General features: G+C 40.0%; 1 protein-coding gene across 5 annotated transcripts in view; it reads right to left on the reverse strand.

Moving 5' to 3' along the window:
• The window catches only part of tjp3 (tight junction protein 3), a 41,770-nt gene that overhangs the window by 15,515 nt on the left and 1,980 nt on the right, over window positions 1-24,275 (reverse strand). The window contains exons 1-15 of one of the 5 annotated variants that reach the window (XM_078168633.1): window positions 22,362-22,439; window positions 12,832-12,888; window positions 12,099-12,223; window positions 9,446-9,548; window positions 9,057-9,351; window positions 8,854-8,957; window positions 8,558-8,747; window positions 8,315-8,390; window positions 7,738-7,832; window positions 5,829-5,919; window positions 5,141-5,326; window positions 4,943-5,046; window positions 2,907-2,991; window positions 2,078-2,181; window positions 1,407-1,503 (exon numbers count right to left, since the gene is read on the reverse strand). In XM_078168633.1, the coding sequence (XP_078024759.1) occupies window positions 1,407-1,503; window positions 2,078-2,181; window positions 2,907-2,991; window positions 4,943-5,046; window positions 5,141-5,326; window positions 5,829-5,919; window positions 7,738-7,832; window positions 8,315-8,390; window positions 8,558-8,747; window positions 8,854-8,957; window positions 9,057-9,351; window positions 9,446-9,548; window positions 12,099-12,223; window positions 12,832-12,888; window positions 22,362-22,382 (1,733 nt within the window). In that variant the 5' untranslated portion in view covers window positions 22,383-22,439. Of the gene's footprint in view, window positions 1-1,406; window positions 1,504-2,077; window positions 2,182-2,906; window positions 2,992-4,942; window positions 5,047-5,140; window positions 5,327-5,828; window positions 5,920-7,737; window positions 7,833-8,314; window positions 8,391-8,557; window positions 8,748-8,853; window positions 8,958-9,056; window positions 9,352-9,445; window positions 9,549-12,098; window positions 12,224-12,831; window positions 12,889-13,009; window positions 13,085-18,528; window positions 18,830-21,517; window positions 21,896-22,361; window positions 22,440-24,275 lie in introns of those variants that run through there. The other 4 variants (XM_033621742.2, XM_033621743.2, XM_033621747.2 and 1 more) reach the window with 4 other exon arrangements.

A 24,275-nucleotide genomic window follows, 5' to 3' on the forward strand; every position in this document is an offset into this window, starting at 1 on the left:
TTGACTGTCAAGTGTGAGATCTTTAAATCAATTATCTATCTAAAACTGAAGTGTTTTTGTGAATTAGCTGTCTGAATTGAAACCTTATGTGATGCAATCTTTTTAGGAAGTAACATCATGTGCATCAGTGTGTACAGAGTGTCTATGAGACACTCAGGTTTGTGTTAGGCAGATGAACCAGTCAGACATCCTGTCAGTATGATTTCACACATCCCCACAGTGAAAGAGTAACATGAAAGTTGCAGTCACATTTCTCATTCTCAACTGTGCCAGAATTTTCTGCTCCAAATACTACTGCAAAGGTTTATTACTGGACTCACTGCTTATTGCATTTTATAGAGTTCTAGCTTTTAATAATCTAGTGGTCTAACGTAGTCTGTATTTAAACAGCCAGGGTTCCCAAAAAATTATCAATTAATCTTTAACACTTTCTGTAATATATTACCCCATTTCCATGACTTTCTTTAGGTAGTTTAAAATAGGCAGGCCTCTATAGCAACAATAGGGGGCAGTAATGAGGCTCTGATCCCAGTGTGCAATGCCATAAGACTCTTTCATTCATTTTCTGTAACTGCTTATCTAGTTAGAGGTTGTGAGGGGCTGGAGCCTATCCCAGCTGACAGTGGGTGAGAGGCAGGGTACACCCTGGACAGGTCACCAGACTATCACAGGGCTGACACGGAGACAGACAACCATTCACACTCACATTCACACCTACGGACAATTTAGAGTCACCAATTAACCTGCATGTCTTTGGACTGTGGGAGGAAGCTGGAGTACCTGGAGAAAACCCACGCTGACACAGGGAGAACATGCAAACTCTGCACAGAAGTTTAGGCATTTAAATAAACTAAATACATATTAATGACTCCTTCAGAATCACTTTATCTTAATAATCTACTGCTGACCCTCTACAGTGACAGATATTTAAGTCCAGTTAATTCAAAATTTTCAGTTAACTATCATCAAACATTTAACACACTGTAGGCACAGTCTGCTTCTGACTGTACACCTGCTCAGGTTTACTGTCAACAGTGGTGGCTGAGGTTAAATTTAGGCCCTCGGAAGTACCCGATAGGTTCAGAGTTAGGTTTCTGGTTCGTCCCACAGGTCATGTTTATGAAAACATTGTGATATGAAACTTTCAATATGAAGCAGTGTGTTTCTTTAGCTCTTTGAGTACTGGGTGGTTGAAAACTAGTAACTTGTCTGTTGTCAGAAGAACACACACCTGACATGTTGTAGCGTTTGTGGATGTATTTTCTTTTCTATCTTAACTTTTAAAAAGCCTCCTGTCAACAGGCAAACACTGACCACAGTGCATCTAGTTCATGTGCATAAATATACAGTTGTAATTCTGCTGTGATGTGTATTTCAAGTAAAATAAGATCTTACAAGCATCTCACCTGTATCGGCTGTTAACCTTGTTGGAGTTTGTGCTGCCCGTAGATTCCCTGCGAGGAACAGCTGCATAACTGGCCTCTGATTCAGAATCTGAACGAGCTGTGAACATAAATAAATAAAGATTAGCATTATGAAAACAATTTCACATATATCATTTTGAATGTATCTGGCCAAATATTAATGGCCAGTTGCTAAAGAAATGACCATATCTGTAAATACATATTAAGAAAATGTCAAATGTTGATTCACAAATTGAAAAAATATAAAAAATATGTTTTTTTATATATGTATAAGTGAAACTGTAATGGTATATTTTTACTTACATTTAATTATTTATTTTACTTTATTTATTTTTCTTTTTTTCCTTAATTTATTGCTATCCGCATTTCACTTGTCTCTATGTGGAATTTACACTTTTAGTTATGTATATGTGTGGGGTATATACAGAGACTTGATTTAATTGTTCTGTGTTCAAGTTGTCCGCTTTTCTTATATTTAAAAATAAAAAAGACCTTGATCAAAAAAAAAAAAAAAAAAAAAAAAAAAAAAAAAAAAAAAAAAAGGCATTCAACTCTTAAAAAATAAGACACAGTTGCTCCCTCCTCATCAGTGCATACAGCTTGCCGACCTAATACAAACAACACTTCAAACGAAACACTATGTACACACGCACCTTCCCGTGGCGGATTGCTGGCAGTGGCGCTAGCAGCGCTCCACCGGGGCGGCTCCACCTGCGGCGGCTCCACCTGCGGCTGCAGAGCGACATCCGGCAGGACTCTGGAAGAGAAGAGAGGGAGGCGGGAGTGAGGGAAAAGGAAGACAACAAATCTCAGTTACGTTTGGAGAGGGGGGGACTCGTGGCTGATATGATGATTATTGATGAGAGGTTGAGACTGAAATGTTGAATATTCACCTTTGTGTCTCTGAGGGAAGCTTTCTCTCTCTCTCTGACGGCTAACTGCTTAGTAACTGATCAAAATTAACCATTCAGTGGCATTAGGAGTATTTCCTCATCTTGGTCACTATCGATTTTTATCACATGCTGAGTAACACATGCAGATTTGTAATCAGGGGAGCTACTCTACACACGTTTGATTGGAATATAGTTTCCTCTGTTTAATGAGACTCTGAGTGATACGTGTCCTCTGTTTAATCAGCATGTAGCTACATACAGGAGAGGGACATGGTCAGTACAAGTCGCTTTTATTTCATTGGTGAACAAAATATCAACACAAACACTTGATACACAGTCAAAAAAACACAAAATTTAGGTAAATCAAAAGCTATAAAATGAGACTTAAGGCACAAAATGAGCAAATCAACCAAAATCACAAGACAGAGGGGTAATTTAAGTTTAAAAAGGCAAATAAAAATGTGATTAGCTGTGGTTATAACAAAAAGACGTGCACAGTCTGCTCAGCGTCCCACTCCGTGAGATCTTGCTGGGTTTCGGGGAGGGGGTGGGAGGGGAAGTTGGAGGTTGGGTGGACCTTCATCTGTACCTGTATCTGCTGAGGGAGTCCTGGCTGTACGTGGTGCTCTGCCTCTGAGGACGCCCCACGCTCTCTTCTGACTCGGACTCAGAGTCTGAAAATAAGGAGAACGACAGTTGTGAAATAAAGCAGATTAAAACAGCAACAATTATTGTTTTTGATACTTGATATTTATTTCGAATACGTAACAATAAAGATATGAACATACAAACAAGAAGACAGACAGAAAGTAATATTTACAAATAATGAATAGCAACTGTGAGTGTATAGTTACTTTTATTTAAACCTTGGAAAAGGAGTGGGAGGAATATAAACTTTTTAAATCCCATCCCTTCTCCAAAAATCATGGCATCCTCTTTTTCTTTCTGCCCTCGACCACTAGAGGGTGCAACAATTTTCAGATCTGACACATAGTGGCTTTAATGCAGCTTTAAAGTTGATACATGTAGTATTTTTTAAGGTATAAGGTATACGCAGGATTTTCCTAAAAACAATATATAGACTCAAACAGAATAATAATCCCTCTCAATCACTTCTGACCCACAGGAAGTGTGTGGTGGTGTATTTTTCTGCAGACTCTTCCTTCTGTCTGTATTTTCTTATTTTCTTTGTATTTTCTGTGTTCAGGACGTTTATGGGCGTGTACCCCCACAGCACTCAGGTGAGGTCAGGGCTTTATAAAAAGATACCGACCAGGTGCCAGACTGTAAACTGCAGGAATCCAAGAGGAAGCTACAAACATCAGTTTGAGAGTTTATGTTTGATATATCTTTTCAAAATTAATTTTAGAGACATTTTGAGTCCTTTCAATCAGTGGTAGAAAAATAGTAAAAATAGCCATACTACAGTGTAAAAAATATTTTGCTGTAAGTAACAGTCCTGCATTCAAAACTTTACTTGTGTAAAAGTACAAAAATATTTGCTACATAGATACAATATAATATCACATCATAATTTATTAGTTAGTTGTTTTATTTTTTGTTTAAATAATCTGAATCTGCAGAGTAGCTGGTAACTTAAATTATCAGATACATGTAGTAGAGAAGAAAGGACAATATTTCCCTCTGAGATGATGGCTACATTAAAACAGATGTGTATTTCAGTGGTGGGCGTTAAACTGTGGAATTCTTTACAGAATGATTTAAAGGGTTGTGTCAATATTTTTCAGTTTAAGAAAATGTATAAAGAAAGAACAATTAGACTATATGGAGTTGTAGTGTAGTAGCTGTTCCCTTGTCGAAGGGGACATTGTGTATGGCTTCTGATTCTTCTGTTTGTTTATTTATTTATTTATGTTTCTTTCTGAGGTTACTGTAAGTATTGGTTATTAACTGTAACTGACAGACCATCTATTTATTATGATTATTTGTGTTTTGAGAGAGGGGCAGGTAAAATAAGATTGTTTTCTTCTCCCTGCTCCTTCTCGGTCATGGAACGTGTATTAGAATTTTTTTTTTGATTGTGACTTTGATTCTTTGATTGCTGCATTAAGGACATGAGCGGAACAAATAAAATGAAAATGAAAATGATGTAGTAGAGAAGAATAAAGTAGCACAACATAGAAATACTCAAGTACAAGTACCTAAAAACTATACACCACCATATTTAAATAAATGTACTCAGTTACTTTCCACCACTGCTTTAAATCAAACATGTTTTAATGATTCAGATGACCTGACCCTTTAACATGTTTGCATAAATAACCAGATCATTTCCAGCTCCTGTCTCCACACTGCTTGTTCCACGTGTGTCACTACATCACGTATCACAGACAAACTGCTGGCTTCCTTTACGAGTACAAAACAAAAAAACACACTGCCACAAACAAAGGTTATTGATTATTTCCACCACTGTTTAAAACTACTGCACGGAGCACCTCTCATGTTTGCACTGGCTTTAGCTTTATTTGAACGCTGACACCTGCTCAGCAGCAAATATTCAAAGCAAATATTGTCAGAGAGGTGTCAGACAAAGTTCAGGATGTTGAACAGAACATGGAAGTTGGATTGTTTTTGTTTTTCCCACGTATGTGTCTGGGTTCTGACCTGGGGGTGGGACTCTGACGGGAGAGTTGACCCTCCTTGGTGGCTCCTGGCGGACAGTGATGGGGGAAGCTCTCAGCCCTGGCAGGGGAACATCAGGAAGAACTCTGTGGGGGGAGAAGTGTGACAAAAATGAAATAAATATTCATGGTGTACACTGTAATACCTGAAGCTTGGAGCTAAATAAAGTGTCGTCCTTACTTGTATCTGCTGTCTGGACGGGGGCTCTCTCTGCGTCGCGGAGGGGAAGTGCTGCGGTCAGAGTCTGACTCCGACACTGGCCTGCGAGGCGGCCGTGAGGCGTTGGAGGAGGCTCGAGAGGTGTTCCAGTTGGGGACTAGGGGAGAGGACCGAGGGTTGGGGAGGGTGGACATACCAGACAGACTTCTGGAGAGAGAGCAAATCAAAATATTTCAGCGATAATAATAATAACTACTGCAGACAGTTCTCCCATCCAATCTAAAGTAATTTATTTAAAGATTAGACTACAACTGAAACTGAAATAAACAAGTCTAAATGTTTCCACAGCTGAACAGATGAGTGTCAGAGTCAAATGCAGGCGTACAGAAAGAAAACTCTGCATGCTCTCTCAGAATAGAGCCTGACCTCTGTCTTATTTGCATGTAAATATATTTTGATTTGTGGTTTGTGCAAGGTGATAAAATAAAATAATAACCTTGGTTATACTGCCTGACAGAATCATGAGAATAATAACTAGTGATTCTTAGATTTCATTGGATGTTTGGGACCTCACTGTGTATTAAATCATCTGTTCAACACTATAAATAATCATTCATTTGTCTACACATCTGAAATCTAAACACATAGCACACACGTGATACCCAAACACAGAGTTTGATTCATTAAACAATAATGAAACTGAGCTGACTTGTATTTGTTGGAGTGATCCCTCAGGTCTGGACTGTCTCTCCTGGCGGGAGGCGGAGAGGCACTGCGGTCCGACTCCGACTCAGATGGAGCTGAAGAGACAACAACAAACATTATGAGTTCAAGTAGCTACAGAAGCAACAAACCTTTGCTCATATAATATTAAATCACAGCTCAACTTAATACTGCCAGGGATGGGAACTGCCAAGATTTTTTTTTAAACCATCTCTATTATGAATTTTTCTTACTGGTCCGATTCTTCACCAATTCTCTTTGATTGATTCCTGATCAGTTTTCTGTGTGGAAATAAAAGTAGGCCTGCACAGGTTTTCAGAGTCAACGTAATTGCTTCATTATCTCTGAGTCTGAACACCCAGTGTAGAGACAGAGAAGAAAAAGACATGCAGGTGACTCAGGTGTGCAAAAACTCCACTGTAGTGACGTTAATATTACTATAATGTTAGTAAAAGGATATTTAGCCTCAGCTGGGAAGCAGTGGCACTTGTTCGTAGAGTGTCAAAGACATGGCATTCCTGGACTTTAAGCCCATGTTGGTGAGAAAGGTGTTTCAGCATATTGCTGTTGTTTTCACCCTTACCTGAAATCATACTTTTACAAATGTTACAAGCACCACTGTTGTCATCCTTCCTAAGTGAAATGAAGCCAATCTTTGGACCGTTTATTCCTTTCCACCTTGACTTCTCAGCAGTGTAGACACATGAGTGTGATGCCACTGGGCACGTTTCCAGGCACACTAATACTTCACTATTATTCTAAATACGACAATATTCTGAGTTTGATACGGGTCATGTAAACAGCATATTCCACCTGGATTTTCTGAATTTAGCACTTTCACATTAAGATGTGTGATATGCCGGTATTATTCATGTTTTAATATCATTATGCATTCGGAACATGTGTCTCAGTTTGGGTTTTCACCGCAGTTCAAGACACATGGCTTCTTCCTACTGTCAGCTCTGTAAGTTGTCATGGAAACGTTGTACGCAAACCAACTCAGCAACAGTGGGCAAGGCTGGTGTAGAGAAGCATGGCCGAAAGGAAAGCCCACATTTCTTGTGAGAAAAAGAAACACAACTGCTTTTAAACAGAATCAAATACTTGGATATCTACAGGTTTTTTGATTTACGCCTATATAGCAGCACCGAAGCGCAAACATTTTCAAGACAGTAGTTGAAGAAATGAAAAAGGGAGGCTCCTAATTTGATGCAATGAAGCAAAATAGCACAAGTGGCTCCAACTTAGGCCCAGTCTGCCGGAGGACCCCCTATAATACACCGGCCATCCTGTCTCTGTCTCTCTCTCTGTCTCTCTCTCTGTCTCTCTCTCTGTCTCTCTCTCTGTCTCTCTCTCTCTCTCTCTCACACACACACACTCTGCTGTGAGGGTCCAAAGGACAGAGGGATGTCGTATGCTGTAAAGCCCTGTGAGGCAAATTGTGATTTGTGATATTGGGCTTTATAAATAAAATTGATTGATGGATTGATTGAATTGAACTATTCAGCTGTTTTGATGTGATAATCGTCACGTTAGAGGACATTAATCGGAGGCTGAATGTAAATGGGAATATTAGTGGAATACTCATTTTCATTAGTCATGTAAACAGCTTAGTAGAAACACTGTCTTTTTCAGAATAAGGCAAAAAACAGAATGCTTGTGCATATAAACATAGTCATTGTTTTGCAATGTGCAACTGTCAGAAAAACATGCCTGGCATTGTTGAAGGAATTAATAAATGCAAAGGCATACAAATCCGATGGATCAGACAACTTGTAATTGGTTCTTGATTCCCATCCCTAAATTTCGCACTCCTAAAATATTCATGTTTCTTTTAAAAGGCTGTCTGTTAATATATCTAAAAGCTACTGCCACTGATTCTCAGCAGGACTGACCTCTGCGAGGGGCGTAGCTCTTCATGGGAGGCCGAGTCAAGGTTGAGCGCAGCGGTGATGAATCCCGAGACTTGGGTGGAGGAGGTTCAGCTCTCCTTTTGGGTAGAAAGTCAAAAGATACAGTAGATCAAAGATCAGTGCCTTATCCTTAAAACATTAATTCTGATTTTACGTTAGGAGCTAAAAGAGCAAAGTACTTTGTTGATACATGTCATTTCCCAATCTGTAGCATCACAAACTGCAGCTGAAACATTTTATATCATATCACTATCACTGCGTCACCACCCTTTGGCTCACTCTCCACAGATCTGAAACATGATGAGGGTTGGGCATGTAGAGTGAGTGACAAACAAGCTAATGATCACCTACAAAACAGAAATCAGATGGCCTATGAGCTACATAATGAAACTAGTGTGTCAGTGGTGAGACAAGTTTTTTGTTTTGGCAGACAGACCGAGATAAATCCCCACCCATGAAATGACAGTGTAAGAAACTACGCTGAACTACTACAAGATAACAACTACTGCTTCATCTTTATGTTTATTAGTTTTGGTGGTGGGGTGGGTGTTGTGTGTACCTGCGTGTCCGTTTCTCTCTGTGGGGTTGACGGGACGTTCTGTGAGGGGGGATGTCGTCGTCAAGGTCTGAAATGTCTGATTAGAAACAGAAAACAACTTCACTTAGTCCATTTATTTTTTCTCATTCGTGTCGTTGTCCTGTCTCTTACACAGTATAATTCAGAGGTGCTTTAACTGTCCTCTCAGCCCACTACGCTCAGATTTAATACCCCACCTGCCCCGTTTCCAACTCCATCCCTCACCCTCTAGTTCAGAGCTGCTGTCCCGCCGGCGTCCGTCCTCACTGTTGGGCGGGCTGTCCTCCACCTCTGGGATGCTGACCAGGAACTTGCGGTCGTCCCTGAGGACCGTCATGGTCAGTTTGCCCCTGCTCTTCTCCACCAGGTGCTTCGTCTCCAGCAGGGATAGATTCTCCGTCGTCATCCCGTTGATCTGGTCGAGGGAGGAAAATCATTTAAATCATGACTTAAAGTGATCTGTTTGTGTTGGCTTAAGAGTTTTCTGAGTGTAGTTTAATCATCCAAATGTTAATGTTCACCTTGAGGATGAGGTCTCCCTCCTGCAGCGTTCCTTCCTTTGCAGCCAGGCCTGTTTCCGTCATGTGCTTGATGAAGATCTGACTGCCCAGCTTCAATCCGTACTCTGCAGAGAGAGGTAAACAACAACAACCCAGTCAGACATCAATACTCACCTCATGGTTTTTATCAGGGCAAACTAACTAACTAATTTCTGGAGTCCTACCATCTGTGAGTCTCTTTTTAACTAGTGTAGTTTTGATGGGTTTCTCTACAACGTCCTGATGAGGCAGCCTCTTGTACCCCGACGACATCAGCGGTAGTGTGTTCCCATGCCCGTTGCGGTCAGGCGAGGAGCTGCGCGCGCGGTAGCGGTAGCGGTTGGAGTCTCTGTTGTCGCTGCCGTCGGAGTAGCGCCGTGTTCGCCTGGGGGGCTCCGGGTCCAGCAGGTTGGAATGGGAAGCGGCCCGTGTTGGTCTGGTGGTTGCAGGGATCTGAATCTTTCGAGGACGTTTCACTGTCTGGAGAGAGGAAGACGGAGATGGCAAGAGATTGAGAAACACAGGTGGGCAGTGGTTATTTAGGTGTTTTGGTTGGTGCTTCCTCTGCACTTACTATGTCTGCAGTCTTGCCACAGGACTTGAGGGTCTGGATGGTGAAGTTAGAGTGGACGTTGTCCATAGACACTCCGTTGACCATGACGATTTGGTCTTTGTAGCTGCAGAGGACAAGAAAACACACAGGTGAGTCTGGTTCTGTTGGAGGGTCCTTTGGTTTTAGGATTGATTTTACTTATTAATAAAGGGTAAGTACAGTATTTTACAACCTGAACCCTGTTTTCTCATGCTGTTACTTGTAAGTGCATAATGCAAACAACAACTTCTGAAACTGGTCCAGTATTGAGCGAGACAACAGGCTGCAACGTAACCACTCAGGGCATGTTCACACCATCAATTTCTGTCCACTAAAAGTGCTTGTTTTTGCCACTGACAGGCTCAGATTATTATTGTAAGTGTCTAACAACATTATGATAAGGATCCTCACAGAGATAGGCCTTCTTGTTTAAGAGCGAAATCCTTTTTGTTCACCAAGGAAAACCCCCGAAATTGCACCAGACTCCATTAAACAGCAGTCTTAGTGTGTACAGTGCTGCATATTTGCTCTGCTTTAAGATCACGAGTGATACAACGGGATTTGACCAGTTTTTGCTATCAACAAATCTTCCAAAAAGCCACAACTTTTTTAGCTTCTTCTGGATGTGTTCTCACAGGTGAATTTTCTCTGTTGCCGTCAAGGCATCGTTAGGCTTTATCTGCTTGTAAAGCTAACCTGTATTCAAATTATTTTATTCCCTCTTTTTGTCTTTTAAATTGTCTTTAATTTAGATTAATCTCTTTTATTGATATTAAGTCTATTAACTTTCTTATATTTATAGATTCCTTTATTCCACTGAACATCTTGGCATAATTTTTATTTCTGTTTTTATTTTTTTACTCATTTATTTATGTGTCTACATGTTACTGTATGTTATGTTATAGTGTGTGTGTGTGTGTGTGTGTGCAAGGCAAGCTGCTCAAACTAATTGCTCCTGGTGGGATTAATAAAGTCGTCTGAATCTGAATATTTTCACATCTAACTGGGTGAATTAAAGGTTTATTTCAATTAAACCAGTTGGTGATTGTTGGAACAGTGGAAAGATGAAACCAAGACGGCTTCTATGTATTTTTTTTTTTTCTGTTGACTTTGGATGAAGTGTGTTTTAGGGTGATAAAATTACTGTTTAAATGGAGTCTGGTGGGTCTGGTGATAAGGATTTCAGGGCTGTTTCTGGTGAAACAAAAAGGATCTTACTCGTACAAAAAGGATCTACGTCTGCAGGGATCTTTCTGAAATGTTGTATGACACATAAAATAATAATCTGAACATGTATGTGCCAAAAACAAGCACATTTATTGGACATATATTGATGGTGTGTACATGAGTGGTCACATTTAAGCCTGTTTTGCTTGTGCTCAATACTGGACCAGTTTCAAAAATCACTGTTCCCATTAGTCACTTAGACACAAAAACGTGAAAAGTGCAGTGCACAGTCTGAGCTCCTCAGGAACAGACCTGCTGCCTGTTTCACCTCCCACTATATAAAGACTAAAGGGGACCGAGCGTTTGCTGTTGGGGCTCCTCAGCTGTGGAACACCTGCCTGAGGAACTCTGGCTTGTTACATCAGTATCTTCTTTTAAAATCACTTCTTTATTGAAAGGCTTTCGTATGATTTCTCCTTTTTTTTTGGTTTATTTTCATTCTTAAGTAGTGTTAAAATGCATCATGCTGTTGATATTGCACTATGCAGGGACTGTTGGTGACGGTTTGTAAACAGTATCAAAAGTGAAAGCCAATAGTGGATTGACGTTTTACTATATTTGTATTTTTATTGGCAATGTGTCCACGATTTTTGTAGCTTCCTCTTGGATGCGTGGATCCTACAGTCTTTGAAAAAGTGCGTAGGATCCACACTAAAAATGTATGTACGGGCAGAAGACAAAAATGGCGTGCACCAAGAAATATTCTACAATTTCTACAATCAGGCTTCCACCTCACTGCGTCGCAAATTTCACGTCTCCAAAATGTTCATAAGCATGGGTCAAAGTTTTCTCCCATGAAATCGGTTTTTATACATCATAACTTTTCCATGGGAGGTGGCGTACGCCTCCTTCAGGCCTCGTTTTGTGCGTATGCAATGTTTATAAATGAGACGCCTGGTCACTATCTTTTTATAAAGTCCCAACGTCACCTGGGCGCTGTGTCCAGGAACGTCCCCCAACACAGCAAAAGAAGTAGAACATAAGAAAATACAAGATTCTCTGCAGAGAAATCAACCATCACACACTTCTAGAGGGTCATAACTGTTGACTTAGATGGATTACTTCTGAGTCTATATATTGTTTTGTTTAGGAAAATCCTGAATAGTGTATTTTATTTTATCATATTTATTGTTTTCAAGTTTATTCCTTTTTTCTCCTCATGCCTGTCTGGTTATTCAAACATCACTGTGTATTTTATTGTTGTGTTTGTTGTAAAGCACTTTGTAATGCTGGTTTTGATAAGTGCAACACAAATAAACTTCATTATTATTATTCAAACATCCAACCTTCAAATAAACCTTTTCAAGTATGTTGACACGTGTATGCAGACAGGATGTCATGTGTTTTGCATATAAACAGCCAAGCTTTAAAAGTAAGAGTCACGTCAGGAGGATGGTGGTCAACTTACAACAGGCGTCCCAAGGCCGGTCCATTTGGCAGCACATCTGACACCACCACAGCTGTATCCCCGTTGTCCGGGTGAGGCTTGTCCTTGCCTCCTGAAATGGCAAAGCCAAACCCCATCTTGGGATCCTGCCATTATGAGAGAATGAGATTTTAAGAGAAGGTTTTAGACGGACAGAAAATTACAGTAGGGAAATGAAAGAGTGACACAGATGATGAGAGGGAATGCAGGAGAGTAAGTGTGAGTGTGAGCATGTGTAGAGAGACACAGAGGGAGGAAGAACACATTCCAGCAGCGCTCAGTCTGAGGCAGGACGGTGAGGAGGCAGCTGGTGCTGTGGGGTGCAGCAGGGTGTGTCCCTGTGAATTCTTTCTGGAGCCTCTGCTGTGAAACTGAGAGGTCTGAGGCACGGTCCAGCTCAACCACCCCGACACTACAGCACTTGTACAATACCCGCATTAACAATAGTGAAGGTGCCTCTGTGCCACACATCCAGCATCAACTTTCACTTCTGTGTTTATGCGGCCACTCAGCACAGAAAAACACCACTGATGCACCAAAGATAAGTCTGAACTCCTAATTTACTTTAGGTCCTTGAGAATTTCATTTTTTTTAATACATGTGACATAGGATAACACACCCATGTTGTCATCATAACTCCCAACACCTCCACATCTGAAATGCAAATAATTTCACACATGTCATATATTAAATATTTAAAAAAACAACCACTTACTTTGTTCAGTGTTATTGTATGTTGCTCCCATATCGTTAGCTCCTCCATACCTGGTTTCTGAAAGGAAAAAAACACAATAATGATTATAAATGTATGCTTCAGCAAAGGAATATTTCTTATCTTTTTCGACTATATCAATTATAAATAAGTAATCTTAATCTGTAATCCAGGTCCTTACAGGTAGGAGAGTAGAGTCTGAGCCAAGCAGGAAGAGTGTGTGTACGGCTCAACCTGATCTCGACATGCTCTCACCTGTCTCAATCCTGCCTGACCGGTATGGAGGAGGGGCTACCTGCTGTGTCTGAGTGTGTGTGGGTGTGTGTGTGTGTGTACGCTCCCAAGTCCCTGTAGTGCTGATAGCATATAACACCCGGGGCTTGTTCAGTGAGCATACACACAGAGGAACATTGTATAGAGGAAAGTAGGGCAGCTTCTCAGGATGATTTTAATTTTCGATTAATCTGACAATTATTTTCACGATTAACCAATAAATCGTTTGGCCTATAAAATATAAAAAAAAAAAAAAAATAATTTAAAGAACGGCCATTATGATTTACCACAGTCCAAGGTGACATCTTAAAACATCTATAAATAAATATAAATAATTATAAATTAAATCATTTTTATTCATGAAGAGAGTTATGGTTTTCTTGTATGTCTCCACAGTGAACAAAAAATCCAAAAACAGAGAAAATTCTTGATGAATTGGAATAAAAGAAGACTGCGTTTAAGTGTTAAGTGTAAACTGATTTTTGCTGTTATTAAACACAGACCCCCTTTACTGCAATTGCTCTAGACCTTTCTCCATTTTTAGATTCTTTGTTCACTGTGGAGACGTGCAAGAAAACCATAGTTCTCTTCATAAATTTAAGGTAACATTGGGCAAGTAACTGATATCCAAAATGATTGGTTTGTGGGTAAAGTATTCCTTTAAAATTTGACAAGCTGGAACCAGAAAATATTTGGCATCTTAAAAAAAAGATTATTCCACTGTCAAAACAGTTGCCAATTATTTTTAATTGACCGACTGTTAATCTCTGCAGCTTTGGACACAAACATATTTCCTCTCACAGTGACACAGACACATTGTGCCTGATCTATACAGCACATTTCTACATTTGACTCTTGATTGTAAACAGTCAGTCAGATCACTTGGCCCTGGAGGCTGAAATAGTAGAGCCACTGTAGACAGTCAAGCTCTCAGTCCTGCACTTGATTTGATGACTGTTGACGTTTTCTAAACTTTAAGTGATTTCTATAAAGACACTTTGGTCATCTTAGTTACTGGAAACTCTTTCTGGGGGCAATAAGGAAGCTGGACTCGCTGTTTATTAGACAGGAACATCTGTGAAATGGGAAGAGCGAGGGGGTGGCATGCAGCAAAGGGCCGGAGCTGGAATTGAACCTGCAGCCGCTGCAGCAAGGACATAGTTTTTGTAGATGGGGCGCCTACTCTACCAGGTGAACTAGTGAACACCTTATCACTAAGTAATTTAAAAGTAGATAAATCAATTAATTGGTTTGAGTAATTTAAAAATATATGTATATATCGAAAATCTCTGATTCCAGCTTCTTAAATGTGAGTATTTTCTGATTTATTCACTCATCTGTGACAGTAATCTGAATATCTTTGGGTTGTGGACAAAACAAGAGGACGTCACTGTGGGCTTTAGGAAACAACGATTGATATGTTTCACTATCATCTGACATTTTAAAACCCAATCAACTAGTCAATTAATCGAGAAAATAATTTTAAAAAAGATCAATCAACAGTCAACTTCGATCATTTCTGATCCATTTGTGAATTCATTAACTTATGTCTGTATGTCAAAATGTCCCTAAGGTTTAGTTTTAGTACATCCTCTCTGTATATACTTAAGGAAAAAGTATCCTTATATTTCATTTATTTGTTGTTGTTTGTTTATTTTGGTTTGGTTTTTGTTATTTGCCATTTTTTCTTATGTTTTTGGATAAGTATCTTTGTCCTTTTACTTTAAGTTTTTCAAATAATATTTAAATGCACCAATGGGAACCTCACACATTTTTTCTCCTGCACTGTTATTTGAGCATCTGTTAATACAAAGAAATCTTTGCAAAACATCTCTGTCAAAAAAAACAAAACAACAAAAAACCCATATTATTTTGATGACAAGGTTTAAACTAAGCAGCACCCTCAGAGGCTGAAAAATGAAGCCACATGGTTTCTTGCCTGTCTACAGTCGTCATGGATATGCTGTACACAAACCAAGTCGCCAAAAGTTTGAAAGGCTGTGGGGTAGAGATGCACGCCTGAAAGAAAAGCCCACATTTCTGGTGAGCAGAAGAAACCAAGCAGTAACCTCCAGGGCTAAAAAATGACGCCAACACAGGAAGTGCCAAAAACTGCAGTTCATCGAATGACCACTGGAGGCTGGCTCCAAAACAGAGTAGCTCCCCATAGAGGCTGATGTTAAAATGCCCAACTTTACACCAGAAATAAACATGTTTACAACCTGGTACAAAAACAGTTTTGGGCTCTAGGGTTAATTCCAACATTCATCACAACTGTACAGAGGGTGAACTTTTCTATAACTCCCTGTTTCAAATTTTCATTAAGGCCCAAAGTTACGCATATTTGAGGGCAGGGCTGCTTGAGTGACAGGCTGTGTGCCAGGCCTGACTCACATCCACCCTCGCTTCTCCACAGCTACACCCTCTCATCCAAATATGGTCACTTCTGGCACCAAAAAACCAAGATGGCGACAGGTGAAATGCCAGACTCGAGGCTTCAAAACGTGAGTCCACAAATCAATGGGTGACGTCACGGTAGCTACCGCCACTATTTACACAGTCTATGGGTTTGATACAAGCCACTTACTAACACACCAAACTTGCCTTGCCTCTCATGTTTATCATTTTCCACATACTCTTGGCTCTTTTCAAAACTGAAACAAAGCGCGGGCTGGTTGTGGACTGTCTATCATAGAGTGAAACAGTCACAGTGCTGCTGAGTTACTGTGAGAACGGGTAAAGCCAGCTACTCTAGTCAGGGACACAGAGATATGCTGTTGTAGTCAGGTGATAAAAACAGTTTTGGGTTTGTTCAAACACTCGGGGAGAATATGCAGGTCACACAACCTGTACAAGGCAGTGACATGTCGCAACACCAGCACTGCAACATTAACAAAGTTAGTGAGCACAAACATCCACAGCCAAATATCCAACGTCGTGTCACACCCAAACACACTGCTGAAAAATTACACACAACATAAATTCACTGATCCTGAAGTCAATCTTAGCTCGACAGAAAATACATATCTCACATATGATCACCACAAAAATCTCAGACACGCTGGTGGAGGCAACCACGAGCGCAGGTATACAGTGTGTGACCTGTGAACAGTGTTTGTCCACGTTAATCATAAACCAGAGGGGGGAAAGAAAAACACAGCAACTGACCTGATCGCCCAAATAAAAGCTAGCTGAGGGTTTTCTTAATCTAAATTGACACTGAAACCTGATGGGGTTAATGTTTGATACTGTAGTTTCACTGCAGATAATTACGGCTATGGAGTCGAACAGAGAGAAACAGAACTCACAACTGTGGAAGTGGAAAAGCTGAATTAGAAACCCACATCTGTCAATTCAAAATCTCAAATCAGTGGTAGATAAAGCAAACAGCAGCTTGTTCGCAGAGTCTTTGAAGCTGTGGTGATCAACAGACCAACCAGAGTAAATGAGTAAGAAAAAGATCATAAACCAGAATGTGCAGAGGTAATGACTGAATCAAATGATAAGAAAAGAGCAAACATGTCCATCAAAAGAAAACTGAGGGGCAAAACGTTGTCCAAACACTGTTGCAACTATTGCTGTATTCAATATTCATCCACTACTGAAGGTGAAGACAGAAAATATGCAAACAGCAGTCATGCTTTCAGAAGGCCTGTCATGATTATTACGTTATTGACTTATAGATGTCAGCAAAATGATCGAGGTCATGTCCATGTATCATACGATTTTTCCCTTGGGTTTCCATACATTACAATATCCGCTGCACACCAATTCACCTGAGCTGGAAGGCCACAGAAAAGGTTCACAGGCTGAGATCAATGCCAAGAAAATGTCAATTTATTCAGAAAATCGGTGCACAAAAAGAAGGGTGCTAAGAAAGCGTAGTTTAATGATGCCAGAATAAATGACAAGAGTTTTTCCAACACTTATTTCAGGGTGTCTACAGGTAAAATGAATGCTTTTAAGAACCGTTCAAGACACTTTTTAACCAAATTTAGGACAGATTTTTGTACAAGTCATGTTTTACTTATTTAAGCATTGTAGGCAAGTAGTATATATGTGGTCTTGTACAGAGGTAAGTGTTATGTGGGAATATGGTTATTGGAGTAAGTTAAGTTAATCTACATTCTGACAACAGGCAAGTGCAAGTATGAGGTAAAATGACAGTATTACAGTTTTTTAAAAGATTTGTAACATTAGAAATGTGGACTTTTATGTAGAAAGGCTTCACTCAGTTTCACAAAAAGAAATTCAAAAATGGATAAATGAAATTAGACAAAATGTTTAATGATGTTTAACGTTTAATGTTTAACGATTATTTTCATTGTCAACTAATCTGTCGATTATTTCTTCAATCAGTCGACTAATCATTTTATTGAAAAATGTGTTAACATGTTGAAAAATGTCGGTCTGTCTCTCCCAAACCCCAAAATTATGTCATCTAATGTCTTGTTTCATACTCACGCCAAAGGGTTTTAGTTCACCGTCATGGGAGAGTGTGTAAAGCTGCCAATATTTGAACGTAAGAAGCTGCAGTAAGAGTATTTTGGGGTACTTTTATAGTACTTTTCTATGAAAAATGACTCAAACCGATTAGTCGACTACTAAAATAGTCACTGATTATTTTAATAGTCAATTAGTCATCGATTAGTTGACTAATCGTTGCAGCCCTAGTAGTAGTCTAGTCAAGACTATGTAATGACTTTTAAGGCCTTATTGTTGTAACATTAACATTTTAAGACTTTTTACGGACCTGTAGACACACAGAGTAAGACATAGGTGCAGCCCCTTTTCACAGCACCTAAGCCGGAGACATGTTTTGCTGTTACTACCTACTAGAATTAAAAGTTCATTGCCCCTTGAAAGGCTGTACTTGCATTATTACACTATAATGTTAATCATTACATCAGTGGCATAAACTACTCCTAAAATGACAATAATATTGTTTATTACAATTGTTTCTGGGACAATCTATCGTCCATCAAGACGTTACCGTGGCAGGCTGAGCTACCAGTCAGTCAGCCATCAGGTTTTGATTTCCAAAAACAAAGAGCAATTCTTGTCTGCACTGAAAGTCATTTATCTCAGTCACAAAGGGGGAATTTCAATGAATCACACTGTCATAAACTGAGTCCTCTGACTGTATTGTTGCTCTGCAAAATCTGAATTTAGCCAAAAAGGTGACAAAGGTCCAGACAGATAAAGTAATTCACAGTCTGCTGATGTGAGCCTGGTGTGAGTCCATGACCTGCAGTCCTTCCTGTCCCTCCTGCACCTTCAGCTCTGGGGAACATTTAGCTGGAGCTCTGTACACATCAGTAACAGTTTACGTCCTTTGTTCATTTCCAACAGCGACGCTTTAAGTACTTTCAGGCTTTGCTATACTGTGAGACCAATAATGCTTTGTGTTCCTCCCTCTCCACTTACCACATGGTCTTTGAACCTCACTTCCATTTCCCACTGGGATGTCTACGCTCAACAAAAACACCTGTGGCCTCCGGTGCTCAGTGAACACCCAGCTCTTTATATTCCATACGGCAACACCAAAGGCAAAAACACAAATCACAGATCCCCACTCCAGTTACTTCCACCTCAGATCAGCTCTGTAAGGATGGTGGCTGCTCTCCAGAAGAAACCTGATCTCCTCCTGGTGAAATTATTTGTAATACGAGCAGCTGTGGTGTTTCTGTCTCTGTCAGAAGGGAGAGTAGAAAGAAACATGTAGGAGCGACCTCACCTGGAGCGCTCCTCCCCCACCAGACCTTTGCCCACTCTCAGTCACTCTCCAGTGCCCTTTAACATATGCGGTCGTAAGGTGGAGCTGCACTGCCTCATACAGAAACCCCCATGCACAGATATCACAGCAGTGAAGTATCTTAAATGTGACAGGTAGTGTAATCACAGGGAGGAGAGTCTACAGCGATGAATATGAGCCAGCTCCAGATATTGACATTAGAAATACAAGCGTAAACAGAAAGAAGCAACAGGCAAATCTGATCAGCTGTGGACCCACTGAACCACATTTTTTCCTACACAATAAAACTACACACTGTGCCTCTGGTTATTCCAACCATCAACTGGAATTATACGGAATTTTGCAATGCAAAACTCACGTCTCATGCAAAACTACAAACACATGCCCTTACAATCCATCATGCCGTATTTTCAAGGCTGCAAATTATATGCATTTTCATCCAGTCAATAAAATGTAACGTAATGACAATCATTAATAACAGCATTGATAAGCAGCCAAGAACTGGAGTGTTTATGATGAGGCTGACGGAGGGGTGGGCCAGGTTCATGGCAGATAGCTTGTTCTTCTGTTATCAGTGTATACGTTAGCAGATATGCAGTGACTGCAGTCCGTACTTTAAATGTATATTTTACCTTTTAAAGCTTAAAGTGATAGTTTGGATTCTTTGAAGTGGGGTTGTATGAGGCACTTATCCATAATCAGTGTCTTATCTACAGTAGGTGTCGGTCGGCTCGCCCCCAGTTTGGAGAAGCAGACAGGAGTACTGCCACGTAAACTAAGCAATGTACTGCTGTGGATGGGGCCAACAGCAAAACGAATTTTAGCCACCTAAAAAAACGAAAGCAGTTTAAGTGTACGCTAGATTTAGAATATTTTTCAACCCTCAACAATGCTCTCAGACGGCCCTTTTCAACAGGGAATTAAAGCAGTTAGACCCATGTGTGTTCTCTTCAAAGCTAACAGACCCCATTGACAAAAACAGTAATTTTATTTTGCAGAAGACAGTCAGGTTAGTTTTAGGGCTGCAACTAATGATTATTTTCATTGTCAACTAATCTGTCGATTATTTCTTCGATTAGTCGACTAATCATTTTATCGAAAATTGTGTTAAAATGTTTAAAAATATCAGTCTGTCTCTCCCAAACCCCAAAATTATGTCATCTAATGTCTTGTTTCGTACTGACGCCAAAGGGTTTTAGTTCACCGTCATGGGAGAGTGTGTAAAGCTGCCAATATTTGAACGTAAGAAGCTGCAGTAAGAGTATTTTGGAGTACTTTTATAGTACTTTTCTATGAAAAATGACTCAAACCGATTAGTCGACTACTAAAATAGTCACTGATTATTTCAATAGTCGATTAGTCACCGATTAGTCGACTAATTGTTGCAGCCCTAGTTAGTTTGTTTGCATTTTTGTTTGACTTCTGTGTTTTTTTTTTTACCCTTTGCAACCTAAGCTAGGGGGCTTGATTTCTTTCAAAAACACGGGAAGAAGGAAATCAGAAATTTACCAAGAAATCACCAAAGAAATAAGAAGAAATAAGTAAAAAGTTACAGAAAATTACCTGAAAATAAGCAAAAAAGAAGAGTAAAAAAATGCTGATGACCTGAAAAAAAAAACTTCAAAAGACTAATATACTGTATTTTTTCTTTAAATATACAATTAGATATATTCTATAATATCAAATAATAATAATTAATACAGTTTTTCAAAAGAAGTCAGACCAATTTGCAGACCTTTACGAGATTTAAGTGCTTTCGAAAGACGTCTCAACGCAGCACAAGAAAACTGATGTTGATTTTAAAAGGATTAAAGAGTCAGTTTGGATTCACCAGAGTCACACAATAACACAAACTAACAGATCGAGGCAGTGTTAGACCAGCAACTCTGTGTTCTGCAAAATAAAATTACTGTTTTCGTCAATGGAGTCTGGTGGCTTTGAAGAGAGCTTCGATAACGGTTTCAGTTCCCCGTTGGAAAGGCTGTCTGATGGCAAGGTAAAGCGGTGAAATTAATCTTAATATCGCATACACTTAAACTGATATTAATTTCTTTTATGTGGCTAAAATATGTTTTTATGCTGCCCCTGTCCACAGCAGTGCATTACTTAGCTTCTGTGGCAGTACTACTGTCTGCTTCTCCAAACTGGGGGCGAGCTGACCGACACCTACTGTAGATAATACACTGACTAACTGGTGTTATTAGTATTACACATTTATATGAAAAACAATATGAGAAGATACATCATCATCATCAATTTCTTTGAACTCAATGGTACTGCATTATAATCTTTTGTAATGCAGTAAATGGGTTAAAAGCATTTGGTAGTTTTACTTCTATAAACCAGTGCCTTTCTATACTTAATCTGACTAATTAACGACTTGTCTCATGAGGACATCAATTAAAACTTCTGGATCTTAACTAAAATTAAAAGTAAAGATCATTTATAATGATGCACCTGCCAAATGATCTGTGGGGGGTGACAACGTTTAAAATACGAGGACTTTAACATCACTGTTCCTGTAACTAAAACTGCAAACTGATTTATTGCACTACAAATAAATTAGGATACACAAACGTGGCCTATAACAGCACACACAGCACTGGCTCACATTTAGAGGTTGAATAGAGGTTAATGCTACAGTACTATCCATCCACTTACAGGCACCACCAGCAGCGGAGGTGGAGGCTCCGGGGGCATAGAGCCAAAGTGCTTCAGTAGTTTCATTCGCTGTGTCAGATTCATGATGATAACACTGTTGTTGCCTTCTTCCAATTAAATAAAAACACCTGCTGGTCTGCCCATGTAGTGTGTCACTGCCTCTCACGGACACTGATGAAGTCCCCAGGACACAAACAATCCACAGAGAGACGCCACAGAAAAGTACTCAGTTTACAAAATGAAAAAAAGCCAGTGACAAATTGACATTCCTCTGCCTCCAACAGATACGTCCGATATGTCCGTCACTTCAGATTTATGATCTGTATCCTCAGTTATTTCCTTTCTGACAGGTTCATAGAGTCAAACTTGCTCCCACTGTCAGTGGTATGTGTGTGTCTTGGTTAACTTCTTTCCCACAGCAGGTCCCAGGCTGTTGGCTGAGTTTCAGTCTGCTGGGTGCTATGGTTACGCCGGGGGAATGAGAGCACTGGGCTGTTAATAATTGACGGGCTGTTTGCTACACTATAGGTCTGCTTGCCCTGAGTAAAGTTTCCTGGGTTCCTACACAGGCCCTGCGCTGTTTCAGGAGCAGGAAATGACACTGAGGCAACCCAGAGCTCTGATAGCATCTTTCCTTTATGGCTGACATTTGCGCACGCCCCAGAGCGTGGGTGTGCTGCTGCGGTGTATTTCTGTTTGACTCTAGTTATCAGTGCCCCGCTCAGTCAGGAGTCATAGTGACTCGTATCCGATGTGTCTACCAGGAGGGAGCAGAAAGAGGCGGAGTGTGTGTGCACCTGAGGAGTGCTCAAGGACTGGTAACAATATTATCAGCTTAACAAACCTTAAACTGGGGAACATCCATCACAGATCGGTGTCTGGCTGATTGAAACTAAGTGGTAGAATAACAGATGCAGCATCCTCGGCTCGGGCTCAGCCAGGTGGAACAGCTGGCCTCTGGTCAGCCGGGGCACCACTGCTGAATTATTAATAGGACTGAGGAAAACAGAGAGCAGCCACTGTTACTAAAACAAACACTTAGCTAAGGTGTGCCCCCTCAAGTAGGTAAATAATCACTCATTCCTGTGTCACGTCTTTTCAGCAGTTCTGTGTTTCTGTCATTTTAAGCTTCAGCCACTCCTGTGTGCCTCCCAACATGCAAACTACGGACTCAACTCCAGAGCACCTTGTTGTTCCACCTCACACAGAGGCCTACTTTTACTCTGACACATAAGTGGAATTCTTCAACCGTGCATCATGCAAACAAGCTGCTCTGATAAATATTAATGACTGAGACAAACATAAAGCCTTGTGCGGACGTCAGCGTAAAGCTGTTGGTGGTTGGCGAGGAACAGCGAAGCTTCCCCGTTTTAAGTATAGCGATTTGAAAGACAAATACTCCAGAAGTTTACAGAGCAGAGTGGCTGTAATTACACAGGCCGGGGCTTTGTAGCTTCCACTTACAGTGGAGTTGCTCATGGTATGTACTGTCAACAGTGTTTAAGCACTGCAAACACCCACTTTATAGCTACTTGGAGTCCCGTACAGATGTCTTCCCTTGGGTTATGGAAATACACGAACATTAAGGGGAAGTGACCTGTGTGTTTGCTGTTTGTTAATATTAAAGCGACTGAACTGTGAAATGTAAAACAATAACTTAATGCTACCTGGAGGTTAATGGAGTGTGTTGTTCACAGTCTCAAACATATGACCTCAGTCTGTCAGCTGCTGAACGCTTGTTTGATATCAATAGAAATAAATTAACGGTGATGTATATTGATTAGAGGTGATGAATACTATGAGGCGATTAACTTTGTTGAAAGTCAGGGGCCGGTTGCACAAAGCACCTTAAGCGAAAATTCCCTTTAAATCTGAGTTAAGGTTTCCTTAAAATAAATCGGTTGCACAAAACATCCTTAAGTCTTCTCCTTAAGATTTCTTTTCTCCTTATCTTAGTCTTATACTTAAGGAATCGATTAAAGTTTGTTAACCCGTTGCACAGAGGACCAAAGTAAGGAAAGAAACATAAGGCACCTCAGACTGAGGATAAAATGAGGATAACGAAGCCGTCCTGAGAAGAGTGTTCCATGACTGAGAGAACCAGATGGACACCCTTAGTGATGAGCAATTGATTTTGCAATACAAGTGTGAGATTTGAAGTTGGATCACTAAACTTTCCGAAGCTGAATTCTTCCAGACCCATTACAATAAATGATGGTTCTGCGGTTTTATGCGACGGGATCTTTCCGATCAGTTACTGGCGAGGTATTTCCTGTACACACAGAGTCAACAGTGTGCCGTGTTGTTCATCACGTATAAAAGTAAAATACTCTAGAAACTTTGGACCTTCAAACATGACATTCTCAATATGAGAGAGCCGGTTAACATAAAATGGGATTATCATGTTTGTTTCCTTTTTTTAATGGTTAACTCAATCTGTCAGTTCAGTCATTAATTCATTAAAACATTAACTTAACCTAACTACTCATTAAAAATGATTACCCTTTTTTTTTTACCATGCTTTCCTTGTTCTTTTGTTTTCTGTTTCCTTGGTGCAATATTGATGACTAAGTCTGGACTTTTGTGGTTGACATGGAATCTCTATGTCTTCTTTAATATTTTTTTAAGGGGCAAAAATATTAAAAATATCTGTAATATGACAAGGTGGCACATAGTAGCATGAGTCATGATATTGGGGCATCTGGTAGCCTAAAAAAATGCTGGTTTCACTTCATAAAAATGTCCCATTTTACCTGAA

This window comes from Epinephelus lanceolatus, chromosome 6 (assembly GCF_041903045.1).
Source record: "Epinephelus lanceolatus isolate andai-2023 chromosome 6, ASM4190304v1, whole genome shotgun sequence".
NCBI lineage: Eukaryota > Metazoa > Chordata > Actinopteri > Perciformes > Serranidae > Epinephelus > Epinephelus lanceolatus.